This window comes from Necator americanus, chromosome I (genome assembly GCF_031761385.1).
Source record: "Necator americanus strain Aroian chromosome I, whole genome shotgun sequence".
Classification (NCBI taxonomy): domain Eukaryota; kingdom Metazoa; phylum Nematoda; class Chromadorea; order Rhabditida; family Ancylostomatidae; genus Necator; species Necator americanus.
The window spans coordinates 36,826,184-36,847,387 of NC_087371.1; the positions used below are offsets into that span (position 1 = coordinate 36,826,184).

The 21,204-nt window shown below is 48.0% G+C and overlaps 4 protein-coding genes across 5 annotated transcripts; 1 reads left to right on the forward strand and 3 right to left on the reverse strand.

The window, feature by feature from the left end:
- Nucleotides 1-317: 317 nt before the first annotated feature.
- RB195_008004 (uncharacterized protein) lies at nt 318-3,879 on the forward strand (the record flags this gene model as incomplete). Its single annotated transcript, XM_064181952.1, has 6 exons — nt 318-348; nt 1,051-1,183; nt 2,681-2,786; nt 2,918-3,064; nt 3,121-3,253; nt 3,743-3,879. 6 exons carry the CDS (start codon nt 318-320, stop codon nt 3,877-3,879), a joined length of 687 nt encoding a protein of 228 aa, XP_064038703.1.
- A 70-nt stretch (nt 3,880-3,949) lies between these two features.
- RB195_008005 (uncharacterized protein) lies at nt 3,950-7,989 on the reverse strand (the record flags this gene model as incomplete). Of its 2 annotated transcripts, XM_064181953.1 has the most annotated exons (9): nt 3,950-4,097; nt 5,044-5,131; nt 5,205-5,310; nt 5,786-5,896; nt 6,296-6,383; nt 6,439-6,528; nt 7,684-7,754; nt 7,807-7,872; nt 7,975-7,989. In XM_064181953.1, 9 exons carry the CDS (start codon nt 7,987-7,989, stop codon nt 3,950-3,952), a joined length of 783 nt encoding a protein of 260 aa, XP_064038704.1. The 2 variants fall into 2 exon arrangements, with proteins under 2 accessions (XP_064038704.1, XP_064038705.1); XM_064181954.1 differs by lacking the exons at nt 7,807-7,872; nt 7,975-7,989 and having other exon boundaries at nt 7,688-7,740.
- Nucleotides 7,990-16,990: 9,001 nt separating this feature from the next.
- RB195_008006 (uncharacterized protein) lies at nt 16,991-17,521 on the reverse strand (the record flags this gene model as incomplete). The annotated part of the gene is made up of 1 exon (XM_064181955.1): nt 16,991-17,521. The coding sequence occupies one exon, from the start codon at nt 17,519-17,521 to the stop codon at nt 16,991-16,993; it is 531 nt and encodes a 176-aa protein (XP_064038706.1).
- Nucleotides 17,522-18,474: 953 nt separating this feature from the next.
- Nucleotides 18,475-18,978, reverse strand: RB195_008007 (uncharacterized protein; the record flags this gene model as incomplete). The annotated part of the gene is made up of 1 exon (XM_064181956.1): nt 18,475-18,978. The coding sequence occupies one exon, from the start codon at nt 18,976-18,978 to the stop codon at nt 18,475-18,477; it is 504 nt and encodes a 167-aa protein (XP_064038707.1).
- Between the last annotated feature and the right edge of the window lie 2,226 nt (nt 18,979-21,204).

Here is a 21,204-nt window from a genome sequence, read left to right on the forward strand (position 1 = left end):
CAACAGTTGTTCTTTGATCCATCTAATCAAGTAGCGAACTATCCTCTTGGTACTCCAACGGCGCCAAGTGCGTTGAAAAGACAGCCTCGATGAATAGAGTAGAATGCGGCTTGCAGGCTAATTGCATTGTCTTCAAATACTGCTGCCACATTTCGATCAACTGGATTTTGTCCCTCTTACTGAACTTAATCAACACTATGAACTTTTTCTTTTATCGTAAAAATATCATGTTTGCGTGGATGCCCTCAGTAACAGGTTTCATTTCGTGAGTGCTTCTCACTTTCGATCTTCTCCTACCCTTATTGGTCAGCAGTTAAATGAGAAGCGTCACGAGGCCTCTGCGTGAAGGTTGGATAACACAGTCGTAAAAAAATGATCTTTCAGCATAGTGGGGCACTAACAGAGTATATACGGCTCGCCAGAATTTGTGCCTAGACACACTGAAACGTCAAATCCAGTCTTCAGTAGGGAAGACTTCACCTTCTGTTTCCAATTTTTAAAATCATTTCATACAACTAGGGCGGGTGTAGTGCAGCGGTTAGAGGTTCCGCTTCGTGCACGACCGATCGGAGGTTCGAATCAGCCCTAGTGCTCACCGAGCCTTTCATCGCTCCGGGGACGATAAATCGGTACCAGACGTGTCTGGGAGGATAAAAACGCTGACTTCACGCATCGGCTAGCCACCACAAGTCATTGTATAGGCCACTTACACGTTCGTTAACCTCAAACGATTCTGAATTGAAGCGAACGTGGGGGCGCATCCCAAGTGGATTGATTAACGCCAGAAACTTTATCCTCTATCCTTTATCCATACAACTACTATAGTGATATGGGGACTGTAGTCTATGTGCCCTCTTGATACTCATTGTTTCATATTTTAGTGGATAAATAGATGAGACATTTTCTTCTAACCGCCGCTCGGCAGGCGAGTTCGATTAAAGCCGCCTATGGGGGTTTCCATTATCATCCAAGAAGACGGGAACAGTAGCAAAACAGTTCCACTTGAAGGCAGCTGCGGCAGAATAGTTGTTCCGAACGTTTTGTGTTTAGCGTCGACACGAATGTCGCGTTCAATGATATGTTCTGCAACACAACACTCGCCAACAGCAGATACTCATTGCGGAACAGAAAACTCACCAAGAACTGCATACACTGCTATGTCGATAGAGAATCCGAAACCGAGGTGAGCAGCACAAAACTAAAGAGATATAGAGAGTTCTCATCTTGGAAACAAAATTTTGCTAAAGCTCTCTTTTGGAGAAAAGAAAAGCGGATTTATGGATCCTCGTTGTTTGGAAGCAGATGTAAAGGAAGCATTTGAAGTGGTACGGATTTGTGGTGGAGTATTCGTATACGGCATAGTAGATTACGGAGAGGGGTGTAGTTCCGTCCTTTTCTTCCTAATTGCCGTAAAAAAACGGCCCGGAAGAAAAAACGGCTTCGGGCGTTCCGGCGCGCTATCTTATACAAGGTGTTCGATTGGAGCGCGCCAGCCGTGTGCACGCGCCACATCTTACGGGCCATTCTTTACAGCAATTAGGAAGAATTGGGCGGGATCGCCCCTCTCTATAATCTACGATCCTGTATACGAATACTCCACCTGAAATCCGTACTACCTCAGATTCGTGGGGTGATGCCTTTAACTTGAGCGGAACAAGTCACGGTGTACCCCAATGTTCATGCAGATCTGATTATTGAAAGGTAAACTGGTCACGAAGAGAGGAAATAGGAGGTTATAGGATGTAGAATTAGTGGGATAGAGTGGTCAACTCTTAAGCTATCAGATCAATCGATATTTATTTTTGTTTCGGCAACCGCCGCATGCTATGTTGTGTTATATCACCCATATCACACAGATAACCACCTCTCTCAACTAAAGTAGCGGTCCCTCTGACTGGCAATTGCACGACACTCAATTGTTCAACATAAGTGATATGTGGAATTTTCTTGAATTCAACGTCTTAACCCTGAAGTTTCCAAAGTTGCAGCGCTGATTGACTCTACTTCTTGGCTAATTTCTGTTTAGATTGTAGGCCCATTAACATCAAGTTCATAAGCTCTCAGAACTATTAAAATCATCAGACAAAGCTCTATATGGGAACTTTCGTGTTTCCCCGTGAAATATTAGCGTTCCCAAAAAACAAGCTTTGGACTTCTGTAAATCGTTGATTCTTGATGAGCCTCCTCTTCATCGTTACTAGCAGCCGAAAGCGCGATGTTTACAATGAATTTTACCTTCTTTTCGTACTGTGGAATGTTTAACTGGGCTGATGCTATGTATAGGTGGCGAAGAAAGGCACCGGTGCTCCGAAGAGCCTACAAGAGAAGCAAAACTGCGCTCTAGAAACTTCTTAAAGGTCCTGGGACCGCTCGCAATTGGTAGCGAATGAACGTCAGGCGCCATCGTTTAGGCTGCCCGCCTAGTTCACAGCCTTATGTGGACACTGCGGGTGTCCAGGACTCTCATGAAGGCTCCGCGAACTGTTCATATAAGTGGTGTCAGTCTAAAGCGTAGCTTCGCTGCTCTTATAGGCTCCTCAAAGCACCGGTGTCTGCTTCTAGGTTTTGCTATGAACTTCTCACAGTCTCTTCCAGTTTAAATCTTTCCAGCGGTTATTTAATAACCTCTTGTTGCTACATTTAGTATAATGTCGGGATGTCTTGGTCTTATCATGTTCAGATGCGCTTCCGACAGCGAAAATTCGTCGTCCGTAGAAAGAAGGGCATGCCGCATATGTCAATCCGAGAGTGGCGAGATGGTTCGACCATGCGCCTGCGCTGGAACAGTAAGAATTTCGCTACCGTTAACAGCTGATTCTGCACCATCTTGATGCATTTGTGTTTATTCCGGAAAATGATTTTCTCGTATGCTTTAAGTTTGTCCTTATTCCTGTGTCCTTCTCCAGTGCCTCTTTAGATGGGTGATATACATGAGGTGTGTTTATCCCGATGGGTGGCAATGTCTAACAAGGACCAATGTGAAATATGTCAAGAAAAATACGCACGAAGTGGTCGGACCTTGAAGTCGCTTAGAAATTGGGAGAAACCTCGCATTGGATCTGAGGCAAGCTTTTGACTTACAACAAAAATCTACTGAACCGATTTTTCCCCGATTTTCAGGACATTCTATCATTAGTTTTAATAGTGGCATTAACCTATTCTTTAATTTATTTGGTGCATCTGTGCGATGAACGGCTGTTTTTGGAAAGGATGAGTTCCCTCCCTGTTCGATCCGATGATATTGGCCGCATTTGTGAGTTTTTTTCTCGGATTTCTTTGTTGTTGAACACAATATGCGATGTCTTAATAATGAGCTGCTCCTACTAAACTCTTTTTGTACTAAATACATCTAACGGAATTTGATAACATCATTGTTTTCCTGCGGAGTTACATCTCCTGCGCAAAAACGCAGTGAAATGTGCAGTATCGAGGAAAAAATGATGCCATTAGTGTCCAACGAGACAGTGTATTTACAATAAAGAGAAACGTTTATCCACTGGTTGCTTAGTTTTCAGAGTCGATTCATCTATTACAGAAGAATTATTCGTAAAAAATGCTGAGAAAGCTCTTGTAATTATATTTAATGACGCTCATTAAAATTCATTAACAACATTTCAGAAGATTTGCATTGTTTATACGTAGCTGGAACAAAGCTAACTTCAAGTTTTACTTATACTTCGAGAGTTGTTGGAGAAACCAAAGATTTCTCCCTTCAGTCTTTTTTTAATCGAAATTCTTGCAGTTGTAATGGTGGTGCTTGCCTCCACCTTACTCGCATCTGTGTTTGGCATTTTCCGACAGATGAAGAAATATGTGTTCAAACAAATGGAGATCAAATTCGTCAACAAGTCGACAGTGACATCAAACAAGTCTACTTAATAAAATGAACGAATAAAAATTAAGTGAAATTTACACTAGATTTGGTCGAAATAAAACATAAAGAATTTTATCACATAATTATTTCATCAATTTTTCTGAAAACAACACCAGTGGAAGTTACTCCTTGTCGACCACCGAAGCTGAACGTGTGGGAGGCAGGGATTTCACAGTGAAAGATTAGGGCAGAACCATCACCGAAAAATTTGCATAGTTCCTCCCTAAAACATAGTGACGATAGTCTTGAGAAGTGAGTAAGAAAAGATAAGTGATAGGGGAAAATAATGACGAGTAGAAATCTGGCACAAAGTCAGAGCTAAGAACATGATTGAAAATGTCGTGAAGCACAGTTAAAACATTCAGAGATTTCTGTATCTGCGTGGAAAATATGCAGTGATCCTTCGTATAAGTGAGTAAAGCACAAAGGAAATCTTGAAATTATTGTCGTTTCATTTGTATTTTTCATTCACTGATGATATTTCGATTTCGCTTCACAAATCCTCGAATGCATTTTAGAAGTACCGAGTAGGTTATAAAAGACATAGCACGCGCACTACAAAATGAATGGTTCAACGTTCAAAAAAGTACTACTATTTTTAGAAGACTTGATACTTTCACAGCGAGATGAATGAGAGGCCGGCCAGGATTGATTAGGCGATGATGGATATGTCGCACATTCACAATTGGACAACAATTAGCAATGATTCGGGATTTTTCAATTGAATCACTTAACCTGAAATTAGGGTTTTCAATAAAGTCAATTGTACAGACCCTTCACGCCGAGAACAAGGGAAGCTTACAACAGCTAGGAATCACCCATCTTCCTAGTTGGGTTCTTTAGTTCACTGTTTTACTACTTCGTCGAAAATAGAATCAAATCGACAGCGGGAAAAGAGGCCCCAAAAGATACATGAACCTCGTCGTGGAACATGGGCATGGAGTTCACAATATTTTTTTTTTCCAAAAACTCTTTTCCCCATAAAAAAAAACTTAACCAACCTTTCTTGTAAAATTTACTAAAAATTCAGGATACTGAATGTTCTGCTAGACCACAAAAACTACAGAATTTTACCAATGTTAAAACCCACTTAAATTGGAAGTCGAGATATAAAATAATCCGTTAGGGTGCAAAAAAATGCTTCTAGAACAGGGTTTCAAGGGACTCACGTCGTAAAATTGCAAGAGAAAATCACAAACTGCCCAGAGGTTCTCAGCGCTGCAACAACTGCATTTCTGTATGCGATAAGTCGAGCATCTGTAAATCGTGGCTTTCGCGAGCACTTCAGAGCTATGGATGAAAGTGGTTGCAACAACGCTGCTAGACTCACCCCTATCACTGCTAAGACTTATCGCATCCCAAGTCCCCTTATCAAGCACGACGTCGTAATGATTGGAAAACGCGTCCTTCGATCCTGATGAAAGAATATCCACGACCTAGAACCAGGGAAATCGCCTCACTAACTCGAACCAGGTGTGCAACAATTTAAATAGTGCTCCTCTAGTGACTACAGAAAACTCTAGTCTACTCTAGTCGGCGCTGGTCCTAAGTACAAGTTGTCAGTCGTAGATGTTAAGGTAAGCTCCTAACATAGTACTACTTCCCGAAATCGAAAAATCACACAACCAGATGTTCTTGGCATACTTGCAGCAACGCAAACACCGCCTCTACTCAATACAAACGCCTCATTTCCTTTTAAGGTACCTTATCTTTGATCCCTTCTGTACATCGAATAGAACTTAACGGCGAAATTCTACAGGAACGAGGAGACAGTGTCTGTTTCCTTGCAAAATGCAAATACTAGATAGGAAAAACTATAGTATGGTACTGAATGAGGTAACGTCATGGTTGGCTACTCTGGGGTTACATGATAAATAATGAGATAAAATGGTACTGAAGTTAAAAATTAACCTTGAATGAAATGTTTGTTTTATGTTGTTCATTTTCTGATATACGATTCGCCAATTCAATAGCTGCTGGACAGTAATCCACACCTGTCAGTTGCGTGTATCCACTAGAACGCTAAAAACTTATGTTACGACAGTACATCAAGTCTTTCAGAACTGAGATATGTTATTTTCAGGTCAAAATGATCTGAAGCTAAGCCCAGTTGCAAAAGCCGTTGCACTCGAAGCAGTGTGATGAAGCCAACAGTTGCGATCCAGTTTAGACCTATCTATCTATCTTTGCAGTCCAAATAGAGTTATTAAACTGCACCAGGCTTCAGATCGTTTTGGCATTACTATATAGGAAATGAATGACTTTCACAGACAACAAAATTTTACTCTACTAAGAGAATTTTTCTCTGAAAAAAATGTCACCACCTCCGAATCTAAAATCTAAAACGAATCTAAGACGAATCTAAAACGCCACACTTGCGCAAAAGTGGTAATGGCCATGGCCTGCAACAGAAAAACCCACCAATCTCCTTAGTACGGAGCCGTTTCCACAACCTAAATCAAGGATGCTGGCAGTAGTCGGTACATTTGATACGACAAAATCAATAATTCTGGAAATTCTGTTGAACATAGAACTACATAATGGTGAGTTTAGCAGTAACGTACCTCTTTTCAGCATTTCGCCCAAACCAAATCTCTCCTTCATCACCGCATTCTGAGAAATTCTGCAGTTCTACTTCGTATCTAGAGTCCCAGCTGAAATACTGTTAATTTGGTTTCATAGTTGAACAGTTGAATTCGAATAGTAGCTAAATTTCTGAAGTAATTTCCAGCAGATGATCTTTCTAACCGTTTCCAGTTTTGTTTCCGTTATTATTGATTTTTCTAGTAAATAATAGTTGAATAGAATTCTTGCGCATTTGCATATATTTGTGTTAGTCCTCTGGTGTTTCGAGACGAAATATGGCATTTGTACCAACTTTCATCCACTGTTTCACTCAACCACTTGTAACTATTTTCTGCTGTGACTTATAACTACATAACCCAAGGATAAAAAGGCATTTGACCATGTTACCAAAACAAAAGTGTTTATTCGTAATCAATGATGCGTGATGGAACATTAGACTTTAGAAGAACAACACGACGCAATAGGTTGCCTGGTTGTTTTTCTTCGAATGCGGCTCTCGAAAAGTCCGTATACAACCAAGTTGATTTCCAAAAAAAAAAATCTCATATTAACTGATTTCCTAAAACTGCGCAAAATTGGTGCGCAAAATGAAGCGGCTAATGTACCAATTCTGCGTTGCCTGGACTGGTTTACTGCCATCCTCTTCACTGCTCATACAAGCCAACATCTACCCAAAGGGGTATAGCGCATACTCAAGTGTTTATATACTGTAAGTAAGTTGCACACATATTGTAAATTTATATCCCAGTTGGAATGATGCATATTTCTACAGAGAAACCAATGCAATAGAAGAAGTAAACGTTATTACTTGGCCAAGTTTATATGAACCTACGCAAGACAAACTATTCGCATATCAAGTTCGCAATAATCTTAGCGCAAATAACACCGACTTGTACCTGCGCCAGTGCCACTTTCAAACTTCACTATTTCATCCCACTCGCACAATGAAAAGTTTGAAGCGGAAATCCGTCAAGCTGCCTTAGTCCGGACTCAGGAGCTAGCAGTGCAACACTAACCCTTCCATACTCGCCAATGTAAATAGAAAGCGCTTTTCGTTGACTGACTTCGAAGCAGCACCCTAAGTTCCTAAAGAGGGTAGAAATGCTGCAATTTCTTACAAGTTCAAACGAACAATACATGATAAAAGAACCATTATCGTGGTGATCAAAAACTCGACTAAGTGTGAGAGCCATTACAGGGAGACCAGAGAACAAAAAAAATACCTACTAAGCTTTAGTTCCAAGCTGTGACGGTGCGACATCAACTTCATCCTGATCCATCTATATCCAGATCCCTTGTAAATAAATACAACGTTTGAAGGCGAGCGAGGACTGATATAAACCTACATTTAGATGTCGAATAAAATGCATGCGATGAGAATTACACAACCAATCCGCTTTTCGAACACGCAACTGAATAGAAGGGTCAAAACGACGTGAAGCACGGTACAGTTGCGTAGGAGGTTGCGATCGAAGCGGTGAGGTGGACTATAGCGGTAAGGATCGATGGCAGACCTTTGCTGGCACCATCGCTGGAGCTCGCGATGGTCCTAGGTCGATTCCAACCACTATTTATCCCCGCGTCGCTTCGAGCGCAACCACTCACGCAACTGCACCATACTTCACGTCGTTTTGACCCGACTATAAATTCTGCGTACTTTCAGTGATGTGCGTCATGGCTACGACACATGATGAGCCTGCGCACATACTCGTGTCGTTAGACTGGGCTCTTCCTGCTGCAGCGACGTTCACTTCGCATTAGCAATCTTCTCATTACACTCAACCTCGAAAATGCCAGGTTCATTTAGCATTTAATCCATCTGAGCTTCAATTACACTAGAAATAATAGCGTCATTCTGGCGGATGACAGGATCTTTTTCACGCCACCGATCGCCTCCATGATCATATTTAATCCATCTGAGGTTCAATTGCCTCAAAAATAACGACGTCATTCTGGCCGAGTGGTCTAAGGCGCTGCGTTCAGGTCGCAGTCCTCTTCGGAGGGCGCAGGTTCGAATCCTGCGGATGACAGGATCTTTTTCACGCCACCGATCGCCTCCATGATCATATTTAATCCTTCTGAGGTTCAATCACTACAAAAGTAACGTCGTCATTCTGGCCGAGTGGTCTAAGGCGCTGCGTTCAGGTCGCAGTCCTCTTCGGAGGGCGCAGGTTCGAATCCTGCGGATGACAGGATCTTTTTCACGCCACCGATCGCCTCCATGATCATATTTAATCCTTCTGAGGTTCAATTGCCTTAAAACTAACGTCGTCATTCTGGCCGAGTGGTCTAAGGCGCTGCGTTCAGGTCGCAGTCCTCTTCGGAGGGCGCAGGTTCGAATCCTGCGGATGACAGGATCTTTTTCACGCCACCGATCGCCTCCATGATCATATTTAATCCTTCTGAGGTTCAAACACTCCCAAAATAACGTCGTCATTCTGGCCGAGTGGTCTAAGGCGCTGCGTTCAGGTCGCAGTCCTCTTCGGAGGGCGCAGGTTCGAATCCTGCGGATGACAGGATCTTTTTCACGCCACCGATCGCCTCCATGATCATATTTAATCCTTCTGAGGTTCAATTGCCTCAAAGAGTAACAACGTCATTCTGGCCGAGTGGTCTAAGGCGCTGCGTTCAGGTCGCAGTCCTCTTCGGAGGGCGCAGGTTCGAATCCTGCGGATGACAGGATCTTTTTCACGCCACCGATCGCCTCCATGATCATATTTAATCCTTCTGAGGTTCAAACACTCCCAAAATAACGTCGTCATTCTGGCCGAGTGGTCTAAGGCGCTGCGTTCAGGTCGCAGTCCTCTTCGGAGGGCGCAGGTTCGAATCCTGCGGATGACAGGATCTTTTTCACGCCACCGATCGCCTCCATGATCATATTTAATCCTTCTGAGGTTCAAGTGCCTCAAAATAACGACGTCATTCTGGCCGAGTGGTCTAAGGCGCTGCGTTCAGGTCGCAGTCCTCTTCGGAGGGCGCAGGTTCGAATCCTGCGGATGACAGGATCTTTTTCACGCCACCGATCGCCTCCATGATCATATTTATTCTATCTGAGGTTCAATTGCCTCAAAAGTAACAACGTCATTCTGGCCGAGTGGTCTAAGGCGCTGCGTTCAGGTCGCAGTCCTCTTCGGAGGGCGCAGGTTCGAATCCTGCGGATGACAGGATCTTTTTCACGCCACCGATCACCTCCATGGTCATATTTAATCCTTCTGAGGTTCAATGCACTACCAAAGTAACGTCGTCATTCTGGCCGAGTGGTCTAAGGCGCTGCGTTCAGGTCGCAGTCCTCTTCGGAGGGCGCAGGTTCGAATCCTGCGGATGACAGGATCTTTTTCACGCCACCGATCACCTCCATGGTCATATTTAATCCTTCTGAGGTTCAAGCACTACCAAAGTAACGTCGTCATTCTGGCCGAGTGGTCTAAGGCGCTGCGTTCAGGTCGCAGTCCTCTTCGGAGGGCGCAGGTTCGAATCCTGCGGATGACAGGATCTTTTTCACGCCACCGATCGCCTCCATGGTCATATTTTATTCTATCTGAGGTTCAATTGCCTCAAAAATAACAACGTCATTCTGGCCGAGTGGTCTAAGGCGCTGCGTTCAGGTCGCAGTCCTCTTCGGAGGGCGCAGGTTCGAATCCTGCGGATGACAGGATCTTTTTCACGCCACCGATCACCTCCATGGTCATATTTATTCTATCTGAGGTTCAATTGCCTCAAAAGTAACAACGTCATTCTGGCCGAGTGGTCTAAGGCGCTGCGTTCAGGTCGCAGTCCTCTTCGGAGGGCGCAGGTTCGAATCCTGCGGATGACAGGATCTTTTTCACGCCACCGATCGCCTCCATGATCATATTTAATCCTTCTGAGGTTCAATTGCCTCAAAACTAACAACGTCATTCTGGCCGAGTGGTCTAAGGCGCTGCGTTCAGGTCGCAGTCCTCTTCGGAGGGCGCAGGTTCGAATCCTGCGGATGACAGGATCTTTTTCACGCCACCGATCACCTCCATGGTCATATTTAATCCTTCTGAGGTTCAAGCACTACCAAAGTAACGTCGTCATTCTGGCCGAGTGGTCTAAGGCGCTGCGTTCAGGTCGCAGTCCTCTTCGGAGGGCGCAGGTTCGAATCCTGCGGATGACAGGATCTTTTTCACGCCACCGATCGCCTCCATGGTCATATTTATTCTATCTGAGGTTCAATTGCCTCAAAAATAACAACGTCATTCTGGCCGAGTGGTCTAAGGCGCTGCGTTCAGGTCGCAGTCCTCTTCGGAGGGCGCAGGTTCGAATCCTGCGGATGACAGGATCTTTTTCACGCCACCGATCGCCTCCATGATCATATTTAATCCTTCTGAGGTTCAATTGCCTTAAAACTAACAACGTCATTCTGGCCGAGTGGTCTAAGGCGCTGCGTTCAGGTCGCAGTCCTCTTCGGAGGGCGCAGGTTCGAATCCTGCGGATGACAGGATCTTTTTCACGCCACCGATCACCTCCATGGTCATATTTAATCCTTCTGAGGTTCAAGCACTACCAAAGTAACGTCGTCATTCTGGCCGAGTGGTCTAAGGCGCTGCGTTCAGGTCGCAGTCCTCTTCGGAGGGCGCAGGTTCGAATCCTGCGGATGACAGGATCTTTTTCACGCCACCGATCACCTCCATGGTCATATTTAATCCTTCTGAGGTTCAAGCACTACCAGAGTAACGTCGTCATTCTGGCCGAGTGGTCTAAGGCGCTGCGTTCAGGTCGCAGTCCTCTTCGGAGGGCGCAGGTTCGAATCCTGCGGATGACAGGATCTTTTTCACGCCACCGATCGCCTCCATGGTCATATTTAATCCTATCTGAGGTTCAATTGCCTCAAAAATAACAACGTCATTCTGGCCGAGTGGTCTAAGGCGCTGCGTTCAGGTCGCAGTCCTCTTCGGAGGGCGCAGGTTCGAATCCTGCGGATGACAGGATCTTTTTCACGCCACCGATCGCCTCCATGGTCATATTTAATCCTTCTGAGGTTCAAGCACTACCAAAATTAACGTCGTCATTCTGGCCGAGTGGTCTAAGGCGCTGCGTTCAGGTCGCAGTCCTCTTCGGAGGGCGCAGGTTCGAATCCTGCGGATGACAGGATCTTTTTCACGCCACCGATCACCTCCATGGTCATATTTAATCCTTCTGAGGTTCAAGCACTACCAGAGTAACGTCGTCATTCTGGCCGAGTGGTCTAAGGCGCTGCGTTCAGGTCGCAGTCCTCTTCGGAGGGCGCAGGTTCGAATCCTGCGGATGACAGGATCTTTTTCACGCCACCGATCGCCTCCATGATCATATTTAATCCTTCTGAGGTTCAATTGCCTCAAAAGTAACAACGTCATTCTGGCCGAGTGGTCTAAGGCGCTGCGTTCAGGTCGCAGTCCTCTTCGGAGGGCGCAGGTTCGAATCCTGCGGATGACAGGATCTTTTTCACGCCACCGATCGCCTCCATGATCATATTTAATCCTTCTGAGGTTCAATTGCACTTACCAAAGTAACAACGTCATTCTGGCCGAGTGGTCTAAGGCGCTGCGTTCAGGTCGCAGTCCTCTTCGGAGGGCGCAGGTTCGAATCCTGCGGATGACAGGATCTTTTTCACGCCACCGATCACCTCCATGGTCATATTTAATCCTTCTGAGGTTCAAGCACTACCAGAGTAACGTCGTCATTCTGGCCGAGTGGTCTAAGGCGCTGCGTTCAGGTCGCAGTCCTCTTCGGAGGGCGCAGGTTCGAATCCTGCGGATGACAGGATCTTTTTCACGCCACCGATCGCCTCCATGATCATATTTAATCCTTCTGAGGTTCAATTGCACTTAAAACAAAAATAACAAGTAACGCGTCATTCTGGCCGAGTGGTCTAAGGCGCTGCGTTCAGGTCGCAGTCCTCTTCGGAGGGCGCAGGTTCGAATCCTGCGGATGACAGGATCTTTTTCACGCCACCGATCGCCTCCATGATCATATTTAATCCTGTCTGAGGTTCAATTGCCTCAAAACTAACAACGTCATTCTGGCCGAGTGGTCTAAGGCGCTGCGTTCAGGTCGCAGTCCTCTTCGGAGGGCGCAGGTTCGAATCCTGCGGATGACAGGATCTTTTTCACGCCACCGATCACCTCCATGGTCATATTTAATCCTTCTGAGGTTCAATCACTACCAGAGTAACGTCGTCATTCTGGCCGAGTGGTCTAAGGCGCTGCGTTCAGGTCGCAGTCCTCTTCGGAGGGCGCAGGTTCGAATCCTGCGGATGACAGGATCTTTTTCACGCCACCGATCACCTCCATGGTCATATTTAATCCTTCTGAGGTTCAATTGCCTCAACAGTAACGACGTCATTCTGGCCGAGTGGTCTAAGGCGCTGCGTTCAGGTCGCAGTCCTCTTCGGAGGGCGCAGGTTCGAATCCTGCGGATGACAGGATCTTTTTCACGCCACCGATCGCCTCCATGATCATATTTAATCCTTCTGAGGTTCAATTGCCTTAAAACTAACAACGTCATTCTGGCCGAGTGGTCTAAGGCGCTGCGTTCAGGTCGCAGTCCTCTTCGGAGGGCGCAGGTTCGAATCCTGCGGATGACAGGATCTTTTTCACGCCACCGATCACCTCCATGGTCATATTTAATCCTTCTGAGGTTCAATGCACTACCAAAGTAACGTCGTCATTCTGGCCGAGTGGTCTAAGGCGCTGCGTTCAGGTCGCAGTCCTCTTCGGAGGGCGCAGGTTCGAATCCTGCGGATGACAGGATCTTTTTCACGCCACCGATCGCCTCCATGGTCATATTTAATCCTTCTGAGGTTCAATTGCACTACCAAAATTAACGTCGTCATTCTGGCCGAGTGGTCTAAGGCGCTGCGTTCAGGTCGCAGTCCTCTTCGGAGGGCGCAGGTTCGAATCCTGCGGATGACAGGATCTTTTTCACGCCACCGATCACCTCCATGGTCATATTTAATCCTTCTGAGGTTCAATTGCACTACCAAAGTAACGTCGTCATTCTGGCCGAGTGGTCTAAGGCGCTGCGTTCAGGTCGCAGTCCTCTTCGGAGGGCGCAGGTTCGAATCCTGCGGATGACAGGATCTTTTTCACGCCACCGATCGCCTCCATGATCATATTTAATCCTTCTGAGGTTCAATTGCCTAAAAACTAACAACGTCATTCTGGCCGAGTGGTCTAAGGCGCTGCGTTCAGGTCGCAGTCCTCTTCGGAGGGCGCAGGTTCGAATCCTGCGGATGACAGGATCTTTTTCACGCCACCGATCACCTCCATGGTCATATTTAATCCTTCTGAGGTTCAATTGCACTACCAAAGTAACGTCGTCATTCTGGCCGAGTGGTCTAAGGCGCTGCGTTCAGGTCGCAGTCCTCTTCGGAGGGCGCAGGTTCGAATCCTGCGGATGACAGGATCTTTTTCACGCCACCGATCACCTCCATGGTCATATTTAATCCTTCTGAGGTTCAATTGCCTTAAAAGTAACAACGTCATTCTGGCCGAGTGGTCTAAGGCGCTGCGTTCAGGTCGCAGTCCTCTTCGGAGGGCGCAGGTTCGAATCCTGCGGATGACAGGATCTTTTTCACGCCACCGATCACCTCCATGGTCATATTTAATCCTTCTGAGGTTCAAACCAATAACGTAACGTCATTCTGGCCGAGTGGTCTAAGGCGCTGCGTTCAGGTCGCAGTCCTCTTCGGAGGGCGCAGGTTCGAATCCTGCGGATGACAGGATCTTTTTCACGCCACCGATCACCTCCATGGTCATATTTAATCCTTCTGAGGTTCAAGCACTACAGTAAAAACGTCGTCATTCTGGCCGAGTGGTCTAAGGCGCTGCGTTCAGGTCGCAGTCCTCTTCGGAGGGCGCAGGTTCGAATCCTGCGGATGACAGGATCTTTTTCACGCCACCGATCGCCTCCATGATCATATTTAATCCTTCTGAGGTTCAATTGCCTTAAAAGTAACAACGTCATTCTGGCCGAGTGGTCTAAGGCGCTGCGTTCAGGTCGCAGTCCTCTTCGGAGGGCGCAGGTTCGAATCCTGCGGATGACAGGATCTTTTTCACGCCACCGATCGCCTCCATGATCATATTTAATCCTTCTGAGGTTCAATTGCCTACAAAAGTAACAACGTCATTCTGGCCGAGTGGTCTAAGGCGCTGCGTTCAGGTCGCAGTCCTCTTCGGAGGGCGCAGGTTCGAATCCTGCGGATGACAGGATCTTTTTCACGCCACCGATCACCTCCATGGTCATATTTAATCCTTCTGAGGTTCAGCAATTGCCTCAAAAAACAACGTCATTCTGGCCGAGTGGTCTAAGGCGCTGCGTTCAGGTCGCAGTCCTCTTCGGAGGGCGCAGGTTCGAATCCTGCGGATGACAGGATCTTTTTCACGCCACCGATCACCTCCATGGTCATATTTAATCCTTCTGAGGTTCAATTGCACAACTACAAAAGTAACAACGTCATTCTGGCCGAGTGGTCTAAGGCGCTGCGTTCAGGTCGCAGTCCTCTTCGGAGGGCGCAGGTTCGAATCCTGCGGATGACAGGATCTTTTTCACGCCACCGATCGCCTCCATGGTCATATTTAATCCTTCTGAGGTTCAATTGCACTACAAAAGTAACAACGTCATTCTGGCCGAGTGGTCTAAGGCGCTGCGTTCAGGTCGCAGTCCTCTTCGGAGGGCGCAGGTTCGAATCCTGCGGATGACAGGATCTTTTTCACGCCACCGATCGCCTCCATGATCATATTTAATCCTTCTGAGGTTCAATTGCCTCAAAGATAACAACGTCATTCTGGGCGAGTGGTCTAAGGCGCTGCGTTCAGGTCGCAGTCCTCTTCGGAGGGCGCAGGTTCGAATCCTGCGGATGACAGGATCTTTTTCACGCCACCGATCACCTCCATGGTCATATTTAATCCTTCTGAGGTTCAATTGCACTACCAAAGTAACGTCGTCATTCTGGCCGAGTGGTCTAAGGCGCTGCGTTCAGGTCGCAGTCCTCTTCGGAGGGCGCAGGTTCGAATCCTGCGGATGACAGGATCTTTTTCACGCCACCGATCGCCTCCATGATCATATTTATTCCTTCTGAGGTTCAATTGCCTCAAAAATAACAACGTCATTCTGGCCGAGTGGTCTAAGGCGCTGCGTTCAGGTCGCAGTCCTCTTCGGAGGGCGCAGGTTCGAATCCTGCGGATGACAGGATCTTTTTCACGCCACCGATCGCCTCCATGATCATATTTAATCCTATCTGAGGTTCAATTGCCTCAAAAATAACAACGTCATTCTGGCCGAGTGGTCTAAGGCGCTGCGTTCAGGTCGCAGTCCTCTTCGGAGGGCGCAGGTTCGAATCCTGCGGATGACAGGATCTTTTTCACGCCACCGATCGCCTCCATGATCATATTTAATCCTTCTGAGGTTCAATTGCCTCAAAAATAACAACGTCATTCTGGCCGAGTGGTCTAAGGCGCTGCGTTCAGGTCGCAGTCCTCTTCGGAGGGCGCAGGTTCGAATCCTGCGGATGACAGGATCTTTTTCACGCCACCGATCGCCTCCATGATCATATTTATTCTATCTGAGGTTCAATTGCCTCAAAAGTAACAACGTCATTCTGGCCGAGTGGTCTAAGGCGCTGCGTTCAGGTCGCAGTCCTCTTCGGAGGGCGCAGGTTCGAATCCTGCGGATGACAGGATCTTTTTCACGCCACCGATCGCCTCCATGATCATATTTAATCCTTCTGAGGTTCAATTGCCTCCAAAACTAACAACGTCATTCTGGCCGAGTGGTCTAAGGCGCTGCGTTCAGGTCGCAGTCCTCTTCGGAGGGCGCAGGTTCGAATCCTGCGGATGACAGGATCTTTTTCACGCCACCGATCGCCTCCATGGTCATATTTAATCCTTCTGAGGTTCAAGCACTACCAAAGTAACGTCGTCATTCTGGCCGAGTGGTCTAAGGCGCTGCGTTCAGGTCGCAGTCCTCTTCGGAGGGCGCAGGTTCGAATCCTGCGGATGACAGGATCTTTTTCACGCCACCGATCGCCTCCATGGTCATATTTAATCCTTCTGAGGTTCAATGCACTACCAAAGTAACGTCGTCATTCTGGCCGAGTGGTCTAAGGCGCTGCGTTCAGGTCGCAGTCCTCTTCGGAGGGCGCAGGTTCGAATCCTGCGGATGACAGGATCTTTTTCACGCCACCGATCGCCTCCATGATCATATTTATTCTATCTGAGGTTCAATTGCCTCAAAAATAACAACGTCATTCTGGCCGAGTGGTCTAAGGCGCTGCGTTCAGGTCGCAGTCCTCTTCGGAGGGCGCAGGTTCGAATCCTGCGGATGACAGGATCTTTTTCACGCCACCGATCGCCTCCGTGATCATATTTAATCCTTCTGAAGTTCATACACTCCCAAAGTAACGTCGTCATTCTGGCCGAGTGGTCTAAGGCGCTGCGTTCAGGTCGCAGTCCTCTTCGGAGGGCGCAGGTTCGAATCCTGCGGATGACAGGATCTTTTTCACGCCACCGATCGCCTCCATGATCATATTTAATCCTTCTGAGGTTCAAGCACTACCCAAAACAACGTCGTCATTCTGGCCGAGTGGTCTAAGGCGCTGCGTTCAGGTCGCAGTCCTCTTCGGAGGGCGCAGGTTCGAATCCTGCGGATGACAGGATCTTTTTCACGCCACCGATCGCCTCCATGATCATATTTAATCCTTCTGAGGTTCAATTGCCTCAAAACTAACAACGTCATTCTGGCCGAGTGGTCTAAGGCGCTGCGTTCAGGTCGCAGTCCTCTTCGGAGGGCGCAGGTTCGAATCCTGCGGATGACAGGATCTTTTTCACGCCACCGATCGCCTCCGTGATCATATTTAATCCTTCTGAGGTTCAAGCACTCCCAAAACAACGTCGTCATTCTGGCCGAGTGGTCTAAGGCGCTGCGTTCAGGTCGCAGTCCTCTTCGGAGGGCGCAGGTTCGAATCCTGCGGATGACAGGATCTTTTTCACGCCACCGATCGCCTCCGTGATCATATTTAATCCTTCTGAGGTTCAAGCACTCCCAAAACAACGTCGTCATTCTGGCCGAGTGGTCTAAGGCGCTGCGTTCAGGTCGCAGTCCTCTTCGGAGGGCGCAGGTTCGAATCCTGCGGATGACAGGATCTTTTTCACGCCACCGATCGCCTCCATGATCATATTTATTCTATCTGAGGTTCAATTGCCTCAAAAATAACAACGTCATTCTGGCCGAGTGGTCTAAGGCGCTGCGTTCAGGTCGCAGTCCTCTTCGGAGGGCGCAGGTTCGAATCCTGCGGATGACAGGATCTTTTTCACGCCACCGATCGCCTCCATGATCATATTTAATCCTTCTGAGGTTCAATAGCATCAAAAGTAACAACGTCATTCTGGCCGAGTGGTCTAAGGCGCTGCGTTCAGGTCGCAGTCCTCTTCGGGGGGCGCAGGTTCGAATCCTGCGGATGACAGGATCTTTTTCACGCCACCGATCGCCTCCATGATCATATTTAATCCTTCTGAGGTTCAAGCTAAGACATAAAAAAACGTCGTCATTCTGGCCGAGTGGTCTAAGGCGCTGCGTTCAGGTCGCAGTCCTCTTCGGAGGGCGCAGGTTCGAATCCTGCGGATGACAGGATCTTTTTCACGCCACCGATCGCCTCCATGATCATATTTAATCCTTCTGAGGTTCAATGCCTCAAAACAACAACGTCATTCTGGCCGAGTGGTCTAAGGCGCTGCGTTCAGGTCGCAGTCCTCTTCGGAGGGCGCAGGTTCGAATCCTGCGGATGACAGGATCTTTTTCACGCCACCGATCGCCTCCGTGATCATATTTAATCCTTCTGAGGTTCAAGCACTCCCAAAACAACGTCGTCATTCTGGCCGAGTGGTCTAAGGCGCTGCGTTCAGGTCGCAGTCCTCTTCGGAGGGCGCAGGTTCGAATCCTGCGGATGACAGGATCTTTTTCACGCCACCGATCGCCTCCATGATCATATTTAATCCTTCTGAGGTTCAATTGCCTCAAAACAACGTCGTCATTCTGGCCGAGTGGTCTAAGGCGCTGCGTTCAGGTCGCAGTCCTCTTCGGAGGGCGCAGGTTCGAATCCTGCGGATGACAGGATCTTTTTCACGCCACCGATCGCCTCCATGATCATATTTAATCCTTCTGAGGTTCAAGCACTCGCAAAACAACGTCGTCATTCTGGCCGAGTGGTCTAAGGCGCTGCGTTCAGGTCGCAGTCCTCTTCGGAGGGCGCAGGTTCGAATCCTGCGGATGACAGGATCTTTTTCACGCCACCGATCGCCTCCGTGATCATATTTAATCCTTCTGAGGTTCAAGCACTCCCAAAACAACGTCGTCATTCTGGCCGAGTGGTCTAAGGCGCTGCGTTCAGGTCGCAGTCCTCTTCGGAGGGCGCAGGTTCGAATCCTGCGGATGACAGGATCTTTTTCACGCCACCGATCGCCTCCGTGATCATATTTAATCCTTCTGAGGTTCAAGCACTCCCAAAACAACGTCGTCATTCTGGCCGAGTGGTCTAAGGCGCTGCGTTCAGGTCGCAGTCCTCTTCGGAGGGCGCAGGTTCGAATCCTGCGGATGACAGGATCTTTTTCACGCCACCGATCGCCTCCATGATCATATTTATTCTATCTGAGGTTCAATTGCCTCAAAAATAACAACGTCATTCTGGCCGAGTGGTCTAAGGCGCTGCGTTCAGGTCGCAGTCCTCTTCGGAGGGCGCAGGTTCGAATCCTGCGGATGACAGGATCTTTTTCACGCCACCGATCGCCTCCATGATCATATTTAATCCTTCTGAGGTTCAATGCACTCCCAAAAAAAGCGTCGTCATTCTGGCCGAGTGGTCTAAGGCGCTGCGTTCAGGTCGCAGTCCTCTTCGGAGGGCGCAGGTTCGAATCCTGCGGATGACAGGATCTTTTTCACGCCACCGATCGCCTCCATGATCATATTTAATCCTTCTGAGGTTCAATGCCCTCCAAAATAACGTCGTCATTCTGGCCGAGTGGTCTAAGGCGCTGCGTTCAGGTCGCAGTCCTCTTCGGAGGGCGCAGGTTCGAATCCTGCGGATGACAGGATCTTTTTCACGCCACCGATCGCCTCCATGATCATATTTAATCCTATCTGAGGTTCAATTGCACTCCCAAAAATAACAACGTCATTCTGGCCGAGTGGTCTAAGGCGCTGCGTTCAGGTCGCAGTCCTCTTCGGAGGGCGCAGGTTCGAATCCTGCGGATGACAGGATCTTTTTCACGCCACCGATCGCCTCCATGATCATATTTATTCTATCTGAGGTTCAATTGCCTCAAAAGTAACAACGTCATTCTGGCCGAGTGGTCTAAGGCGCTGCGTTCAGGTCGCAGTCCTCTTCGGAGGGCGCAGGTTCGAATCCTGCGGATGACAGGATCTTTTTCACGCCACCGATCGCCTCCATGGTCATATTTAATCCTTCTGAGGTTCAAGCACTCCCAAAACAACGTCGTCATTCTGGCCGAGTGGTCTAAGGCGCTGCGTTCAGGTCGCAGTCCTCTTCGGAGGGCGCAGGTTCGAATCCTGCGGATGACAGGATCTTTTTCACGCCACCGATCGCCTCCATGATCATATTTAATCCTTCTGAGGTTCAATTGCCTCAAAAATAACAACGTCATTCTGGCCGAGTGGTCTAAGGCGCTGCGTTCAGGTCGCAGTCCTCTTCGGAGGGCGCAGGTTCGAATCCTGCGGATGACAGGATCTTTTTCACGCCACCGATCGCCTCCATGATCATATTTAATCCTTCTGAGGTTCAAGCACTCACAAAACAACGTCGTCATTCTGGCCGAGTGGTCTAAGGCGCTGCGTTCAGGTCGCAGTCCTCTTCGGAGGGCGCAGGTTCGAATCCTGCGGATGACAGGATCTTTTTCACGCCACCGATCGCCTCCATGATCATATTTAATCCTTCTGAGGTTCAAGCACTGCCCAAAACAACGTCGTCATTCTGGCCGAGTGGTCTAAGGCGCTGCGTTCAGGTCGCAGTCCTCTTCGGAGGGCGCAGGTTCGAATCCTGCGGATGACAGGATCTTTTTCACGCCACCGATCGCCTCCATGATCATATTTAATCCTTCTGAGGTTCAATTGCACTCCAAAACAACAACGTCATTCTGGCCGAGTGGTCTAAGGCGCTGCGTTCAGGTCGCAGTCCTCTTCGGAGGGCGCAGGTTCGAATCCTGCGGATGACAGGATCTTTTTCACGCCACCGATCGCCTCCATGATCATATTTAATCCTTCTGAGGTTCAAGCACTACCAAAACAACGTCGTCATTCTGGCCGAGTGGTCTAAGGCGCTGCGTTCAGGTCGCAGTCCTCTTCGGAGGGCGCAGGTTCGAATCCTGCGGATGACAGGATCTTTTTCACGCCACCGATCGCCTCCGTGATCATATTTAATCCTTCTGAGGTTCAAGCACTCCCAAAACAACGTCGTCATTCTGGCCGAGTGGTCTAAGGCGCTGCGTTCAGGTCGCAGTCCTCTTCGGAGGGCGCAGGTTCGAATCCTGCGGATGACAGGATCTTTTTCACGCCACCGATCGCCTCCATGATCATATCTATTCCTATCTGAGGTTCAATTGCCTCAAAATAACAACGTCATTCTGGCCGAGTGGTCTAAGGCGCTGCGTTCAGGTCGCAGTCCTCTTCGGAGGGCGCAGGTTCGAATCCTGCGGATGACAGGATCTTTTTCACGCCACCGATCGCCTCCATGA